The following is an 8,457-nucleotide window of genomic DNA, read 5'->3' on the forward strand; positions in this document are numbered from 1 at the left end:
CAACAGTGATTTTGGAGCCTCCCTAATCAAAGGAAAAATGTTGGGCGGAAAGAACACAAGGACTCCGGGGAATAACTCCCCAGAGCTAGGGGAGTAATAGACATATATACCAGGGGTTAATTGGTAAAGAAATTATTTCAAGAAAAAAAATAATTAAAAAAAATAAAGTTTGATTCAGCAGTTAAGGCAATTACAATGTCTTTGATTTTATTTTATATATATATATATATATATATATTTTTTTTTAAAGATTTTTAAAGATTTGGGGGTTTGTAGATTTTTTGATAGTAGGATAAATATAAATAATTCGTCGTAGAATAAATGACCATCACGTGACGTTCTTCGACACGCCCAGGTTTCGTCTCCATACGACATCACGTCATTTTACGTAAGGCAGGCGCTCCGGTTTCCTGGCGGAGAAGATGGCGGCTCCTGGACCGGGGGAGTATTTCAGCGTCGGGAGCCATGTCTCTTGCCTCACCTGCTTGGGCCAACGTCTACAAGGAGAGGTGGTCGCGTTTGACTACCAGTCCAAGATGTTAACTCTGAGTATCCTTTGTTTGTTTCGAGCTGTGGACGGCTTGCTGGCCTGCCTGGCTGCAAGGGCCTGTAGGGTAACCGAAAAGATGTCAAATAGTGATCCGCGCAGGCGTAATTGGTAGTAGCTGAGTTACATAGCTATCTTTGTCCGTTTTAAATACTTTAATTCTCAATGTAGTTACCCATACACCCCCTATCTGTTGAAGACATTATAGAAGTGGCCGGCTTATTTAACGGCTTCCCGTTATTTGCTAAGAAGGGCATGTGTTGTGAACCCACTCATTGTATTGCCAGACCTCAACATGGATCACTATCTGGCAACGTATCCTAGTAAGGCATCATGGCTGTGTGCTCTCAACAGGCACAAACCGTTGCTAGTTAGCAAGCTAACTGTCATTCAGCGAATCCCGCTCTTTGCTCGGGTACACAGATTAACTTCACATATTTTGTGGTGCCGTTGTTCGGAGATGCTAACGCTTTATTTTTAAAAGCGGGTGATGAATGGATATCGAGTTCCCATCCACGGTAACGTTACAATGAAGTTGCTGTTAGCTCGGCTAACATGCTAACTGTCGGTCAACCCCACACTGCCGCTACTAGCTCAATTAGCGGTATTAGCATCCCCGAGCTTATCAGCTGGGCTTCCACTCCAAATCTCAACGGATTCCGGTGACATTGTATTTGTTGGTTGATTGTGGTCAGAATTATGTTACGATTCTATTTAATTTCATCCAACTACAAGTGGCCCAGGCATCATGAGTTTATTACAACCAACCTTAGCTTACTGGTGAACATGTCTAACGTTACACCACACATGGGTGTGGGTATAGATGGCTAGATTTACATTAGACATATATATATATCTTACATATAGATATTTAATTTATCCAGGAGGAGAAATCCACCTGTCACAGCAGCAGTACACAAATAAAAACTACTGAACAAAGAATAGTGCAGGGAATCCATTAGATAGCAATCAAAAACGCAAGTACTAGCAATCTAAACTAATAAGTATGCCCTTCAAACGTACATGTGAAAAAAATGTATACTGCACTCTGCTGAAGTTGCAGTGTGTGAATGTAAAGAATAGAAATGTGAGTCTAGTTTCAGTTAGTGAGTCCAGAGGGACCTCAGTGTCCTCCCAGTCCGCTGATGTCCACTCTGCAAAAGAGTTGGGACAAATTTAACGTTTGATTGCTCCCTGCATAAACAGCTTGGGGGTATGAGTCTTTGGCTGAAGATGGTTTTAAGTAAAATATACATTATTTAGGTGGCACGCTGGACCAACCCATTACAGGAAGTATATTAAACCTATAAAGAAAATGGTCAATGTCTTTGTGTTTCATATGGATGGAATTATAATGAAAATAAATAATTCCTCTGAATGACCCCCTGGTGGTCCCCCAGACCCAACTTTTGAAACTACTGTCTAGGTGTAGTTGACATAAACATGGTCAGGCTATCTGGGGGTAAAACACCAAATAACTAAGTTGATAGCAGTTAATACTGTTTGGAAGTTAGCATCACAGACCTTTTAGTTTGTTTGATCCATTTGAAAATGTAGTGTCTGTCCAAGAAACTGAATTGACATCAGTCAAATTAATCAGTACAGCCATCTGAGTCAGACAATGCGCCTGGGCACTTACACAAAACTTTCTTTTACAGAGCATATTTTAATCTAAGGATGTATGGATCAGAATGAAATGAAGATCAGTCTGTTACCACTTATGTCAAACGTTAAGGTCACTGTCATAACGGGTCAAATTTTGTCCTAACTTGTGTGTGTGCCACTTGTATTATATTAAATATTCATCGGACAAAAATATGGGGAAAGCCTGTCGTGCACCTGAATCCCGTTTTCGAGTCTTAGAAGCCCTTCCTGTATCCCAGACATGACAGGGCAAGTGGGGTCGACACCTTGAGGACCTGGTCCGTCAGGGTTTTAGAAAACCGCATTGCATTAAGATAAAATTGCTAATTTCTTTTGTGTATATGTTTTTTTTTTATAGAAGTTCAGCTTGTTGTTGTTTTCACTAAAAAAATGTATTCCAGGAAAATGAAGGACTTGAATCCTTCTGACTGCAAACCAGTGCGCCTATAGATCAAGATGCCATAGCTGAGTTAATTAATCTGACATTTTCTAAGATAAGTCAAGCTGCCAATTGGGTTATTAACCTAAAAGACAAGTTCATTTTTGGGGCGTCGGCAAAGACTCACAAAGTGAATACTTGCTTTGCTGCTGTATGTATGTGCATATGCTGTACTCAATGTTAATGGATTTCTAACAATTCTTCATTCATCTGTGACTACTATAGGTGGCAGCACTGCATTTCCCTCTGTAACTGGCACTACTGTTCACTGTCAGTGTTAGTCAGTCAGTCAGTGTTCTATGTATCATAAGCTCCTCTGTGCAGCCAGGTTCACGAGGGGTCAGATTTAAAACAGTCATTTTGTATTGTGAAGAAGTTGTGTGCCTTGACTTAAGTTTTTCCAAAGAATGTGCTTCCTCCAGCGGTAAGCCAAACCTCAACGACGTCATCCTGATCAACCTAGCCTATGTTTCTGATGTGGACATAATTAATGACCGCACTGAGACTCCACCCCCACTAGCATCACTGAATGTTAGCAAGGTAAGTCTTTTTGTCCTTTTTACATATATTGACGATGTGTGTGATGAATGAATTTAACAGCCAGTTAATTTCCATTTCCATCATCAGGCTATTAATTGGTCTAGTTAAGTTGGAAGTACTGTATCTGGTTAATATGATTTGATTTGACAAAGTATACGTAATACACACATACAAATTGTTGAGGATTTACACACTAAAGCCCACAAGGTTTATTTCCATTGTGATCCTCCACCCGGTAAATATGATGCAGGCACTTAATATATCCTGACTTCAAGAGTTCTCGAGGGCCAGTGAATGCTCAATAAAAGAAAGTACCTGCTACAATGGATTCTGTTCTAATGAGGCATGTAAAGTATATACCGTTTACTTTTGTCAGCTTTTGATGACCTATTTGGTCTAGAAATGTAGACTGAGGATCCAGCCCCTGAAATGGAACAATAAAATCTTAAATATAGATAATGCACATGCTCAAATAAATGTTTGCGTCTTAATCACGCCCTGTGACTAAATGACAGTGGCCGGTTCAGGGTGTTCTTCTACATTAAAGCTTGGCTAAGCTCGACGCTGTGATTCTACATGAGAATGATTTGTGGGTAAATTGTTGAAAGTAATTATTGTTGAGCCAATGGGAGAGATCACATTGTTGTGGCAGTTATGTATGTTAATTACATTTAGAAAATGTAATCTAGTCTCTCCTGAGGAGCAAAAGGTTGTGTGCAAGATTTCCTTGAGCCAATAACCAAAACAGACAAAAGTTGAAGCTTTCCTGTTGTTATTGCAAATAAAAAGCTTTTCATAGTTCAAAGCTGTCAAATCAAATAATGATCAATGTTAAGAATGTGTTTTGTTCTGTTTTGACTCTCCACAGCTTGCCAATCGAGCACGGACAGAAAAGGAGGACAAGCTGTCCCAAGCCTATGCAATCAGTGCTGGGGTTTCTGTGGAGGGCCAACAGCTATTCCAGACTATTCACAAAACGTAAGAACTGCACACTGTTGAGTCTCTGATCAGGTCGGCAGGGTCAACCCTGCTCTATGTTCTACAATGAAGATCCAAAAACATCAGAACTTGTTTAGACAATTAAGTGTTTAGTTAAAATAAAATGACGCTGAGTAGAGCTGAACGATTTTGGAAAACATAATTGCGATTTCTTTTTCAAGCAATACATTTTGAAGGGGACACAAATAATACAGGCACAGACATGTGTACACAGAGGCAAGCTTTAATACTATCATTAGTGTAGCATGGAGACTGGACCACTATCCTTCTGTTCAGTGTTTCTTTTCATTAATGAAGAGGCTGACTAAATTGACCAAAAATATTCTTCTTTCAAACCCATTCATTTAAGTTGTTTACACTCAAGCCACAAAATAGCTTAAAACATAATGACATATTTTGAAAAAGTGACCCCATACAAAAGAAATGCAATGCTTTTTTACACTTGTTAAATTATATAAATTAGGAAATTGTAATTGTAAATTATTGAGCCATTGGTAAAGCTAATCTGCTAAAGCTAACAGCCACAGACCACCAAAAATACGAACTAAGCTCAACACACTCAGCTGAGACGCTACACCTGACTGTCCCTGGTCTCCCTGTTCCTTACTTGAGACGCTACACCTGACTGTCCCTGGTCTCCCTGTTCCTTACCTGAGAGGCTACACCTGACTGTCCCTGGTCTCCCTGTTCCTTACCTGAGACGCTACACCTGACTGTCCCTGGTCTCCCTGTTTCTTACTTGAGACTCTACACCTGACTGTCCTTGGTCTCTTCTTGTTCCTTCTGTCTCCTTTTGCATGTGACGTTAGTATTTCCATAAGCACCCATTCTTATAAAGATTACCAAATTATCTTGATATGCGGACTTAATGTCTTTACTTTGCGCTTTGGTGCACTGAAAAGGATCTAATGTCCTTTTTTCTTTTGTCATTTTATTTGGGCAACAACACAAGTCTTTAACACCCAGAGTTAGGTTCATTGGTTCACCACCTGGTCATATTTATCAAATGATCTTGCGTTGTCCACCTCACCTCTTCTCCTATCTTAAATATCCCCTCACTGGACCATTTCAAATACAGAGATTATGCAAGGCAAACTTGTATGAAAATAATTTCCTGTCATGTTGCATTGTTTGTTTCTTAAACATAGTTTCAGCCGCAGATAAAATGATTTCTCCTTTTCTTTGCAGCATCAAAGACTGTAAATGGCAGGAGAAGAACATTATTGTGATGGACGACGTTGTAATCTCGCCACCTTACCAGGTTGAGAACTGCAAAGGCAAAGAGGGAAGCGCTTTAAGTCATGTACGCAAAATAGTAAGTATGCTTTGATATTTATACAATATTTTACCAACCATACACGACTTCAGGGCTGCAACTAATCCTTTTTACTACGGATTAGTTTGCAGATAATTTTCTTTTGCTTGAGTAATCATCTATGAAATGCCCATCACAATTTCTCAGAGCCCAAGGTGACTTTTTTTTAAATTGTTTGTTTTGTACAATTAAGTCCAAAATCCAAAGATATTTGTTTTAATGTTGTCTATGATAAAGAAAATCAGCAAATCTTTAAAGTGTCTGAGTTCATGAAAAGTTCATTTTTGGCATTTTTGTTTGGTAAATGAATGAAACGATTAACATATTGTCCAATTTGGACATAGTGGACTAATTGCTTTAGCTCTGTGTATGTCACATATTTGTGAAACAAAATGTGGAAGACTCTTTGAGGCAAATGGGTTTCTGTGTCCCACCGGCACCTTCAGATCATTTCCTACAGCTCGCTGCCAACACTGCAGTTTGGGTTGAATCAGGCAAATCTACGCTCTCTACCTTTTTGGTTGTCAAACAACAAAACTATACAGCACTGCCACACCAAAGTTATAGCATCATAAACAACATAGATTATAAATATGTATTTGCCATGACTGATGGTGGCTTAATAGAAAAGGCATTGTGTAGTCCCGGTGAAAACGTAACCAAATGCTGGTGTTTGACTATCAGCTGGTTTGGGATTACATGTCGGACCTGTTGATACACACCCATTCTCACTTTGGAAAGTTGTAGTGGGAGGGGTTCAGATGCTGTTAACAATCTGACAGAAACTTGGGTTAGATCATACTGACACCATAGGAAGTTCCATTGATACCCACCGTGTAGTAGTAGTATTTAAAGACAAGTCTTGGTATGTATTTTCAGTTTCCTGCAGTATCCCAGCAGGTACCTGCATAACTTTTGTATATAGCGTTTTGACTTATTTTGAGACAAGAATTGTGAAACTGCATAGCCTGCCTCACTGCGTTGCTCTGTGTACATTGTACACTCTACACTGACAGCATGAGACGTAGGTTTTCACATGATTGACTTTTCACATAATTGATGGCCGTTTTTTTTAAATTGTGGTTTTGTTCTTGCAGGTTGAGAAACATTTTAGAGACGTGGAAAGTCAGAAGTCCATGCAACGTTCACAAGCACAGCAAACACAGAAGGACTCCACTTTATCTTCTTGAGTTGGCAGTGTGGGTCAGCCGGGGATGGCGTCGCGGGTGGGTTTGTTCCCACTGCCAGACGAAGTCGGCATTCCTTGTCCTCAGTCTGAGACCACAAGGAGGAGCGCTGAGGACCCTGGATCCAGAAGATCAAAATACCATTAAATGAAAAAGACAAAAAAGAGAGAGGAAAGATTAAATCTTAAATTAGACTTTATAAAGAATAATTTAAACATGAACCATAAAGCAACCATAGTTTCCTTAACTAACTTGTCTCATTCTGCCCCTAATCCTCCCCCTCCTCCCTCCCTAACCCAGAATCCTTTTCTTTTTCTGCCCTCCTTCCTTTGCCTTCATTTCCATTTCAAAAAGAAAACTAGAGCAGTCAGAAAGGCTTGTTAGCTTTATTTTCTGTCATTGTTTCCTTTTTTGCTGTATCCATGTTCTACTGTCTGTTTTTTCTGTATTTTAAACAAAATGTGACTTGAAATGCCACACTTTAAAGGACATTTTCTAAAATAAAAGTAACAAAAATTCTGACTGTAATACTGTAATTTTCAACAAATTTTTGAAGGACTCATGAACAGTTTGATTAACATATTTGGAAAGTAATCAACTGTTGGGCATTATGAAGGGGTGAAATACTAACTTTGTTTTGTTGACATATTTGGGGTTTGCCTCGGGGTGACCACCAGTCTGCCACATTCTCCACATTTTTCAGTAGAAGAGGTTTTCATGAACATTGCTCAGGTTCCTTTTCACGGGTTGTTGGGTAGCCTGATTGTGATGCATCCGTGTCATTACAGGGAACTGAAGTCATGCCTGTTGATGAATGAATTATTGAAATGTCTTAAGCCTCCGTTTTCCCTAAAGAATCGTGATGACGTTCACTGCTGTCCTCATGGCGACACAGAGCAATTGAGAGTAAATTTGCAGCTTGAACTTTATTGAGATGTGTAGTTAACTGAAAACTGCTGTCGCAGCTGGGTTTGAATACTTCCTGAAAGCAGTTATTTCCATGCTTTTGGGTGGAATTACAGCTTGATTGGTTTTTCAAGTTATCTCCTTAGACTTTCTTTAAATGGTTTAGGCATTGTCTAGTTTTGTATGACAGACTGTACAAACCCTAAAATATTTATATTTTCATAGAGATCAAAGAAACATGAAAATATCCACATTTGAGAAGCTGTTTCCAGAGATTTGCTACAAAAATTACTCAGCTATTTATAGGTTATTAGAATTATATCAAAAAGTGCTGCAAGATAATACTTTTTATTTTTTACTTGTGAGTGGTAAAGCCTGTATTGATTGATTTCCACACAACTCAACATAGTTATCAAAACTCCTTATTAGCTTTCTGTATGTAATGTGTTTCAGAAATACTAAACCCTCCATTTAAAAAAACAAAAACTAAAAAAACTTCAGATTCATGTATCCAAATAGAGAAGCAGTATGTCCTTATTTTGGGAAATGGTCCAAAAGAGACCAGGTTTGCTCCCCAGATACAGTTTATGTTTTGGGATTATCCTTTCAAACCCATAATCCCTCTCTAATGAGGAATAGTCCATATCTGCTCATAGAGAATTTAGTGAAATTACATCAATATCAGTTTTTGGGTAGGAAGGATATAACCGTGCCTTTCAGCGGGAGTGATCAGACCCTGGTCTAAACCAAGATGCCTGACCATGTCTGCACCATGCTCGGTGTGCCGCTCCCTCTTCTAAACACGGTGTTGGCCTCCAGCTGTGTCCCAGACTCTGCCTGTTCTATGAATCCTCTGACCTGATGGACTGCCGGTCTCGTG

The 8,457-nt window shown here is 39.3% G+C and overlaps 1 protein-coding gene across 2 annotated transcripts; it reads left to right on the forward strand.

Annotated features, from left to right (window-relative positions):
- The first annotated feature begins 334 nt into the window (after positions 1-334).
- lsm12b (LSM12 homolog b) lies at positions 335-7,199 on the forward strand. Of its 2 annotated transcripts, XM_034861445.1 has the most exons (6): positions 335-549; positions 3,037-3,170; positions 4,039-4,148; positions 5,358-5,484; positions 5,570-5,639; positions 6,582-7,199. In XM_034861445.1, the coding sequence occupies exons 1-5, from the start codon at positions 423-425 to the stop codon at positions 5,597-5,599; spliced, it is 528 nt and encodes a 175-aa protein (XP_034717336.1). In that variant the 5' UTR covers positions 335-422; the 3' UTR covers positions 5,600-5,639; positions 6,582-7,199. The 2 variants fall into 2 exon arrangements, with proteins under 2 accessions (XP_034717336.1, XP_034717335.1); XM_034861444.1 differs by lacking the exon at positions 5,570-5,639.
- Positions 7,200-8,457: the final 1,258 nt, after the last annotated feature.

This window comes from Etheostoma cragini, chromosome 21 (assembly GCF_013103735.1).
Source record: "Etheostoma cragini isolate CJK2018 chromosome 21, CSU_Ecrag_1.0, whole genome shotgun sequence".
In the NCBI taxonomy this organism is placed as follows: domain Eukaryota; kingdom Metazoa; phylum Chordata; class Actinopteri; order Perciformes; family Percidae; genus Etheostoma; species Etheostoma cragini.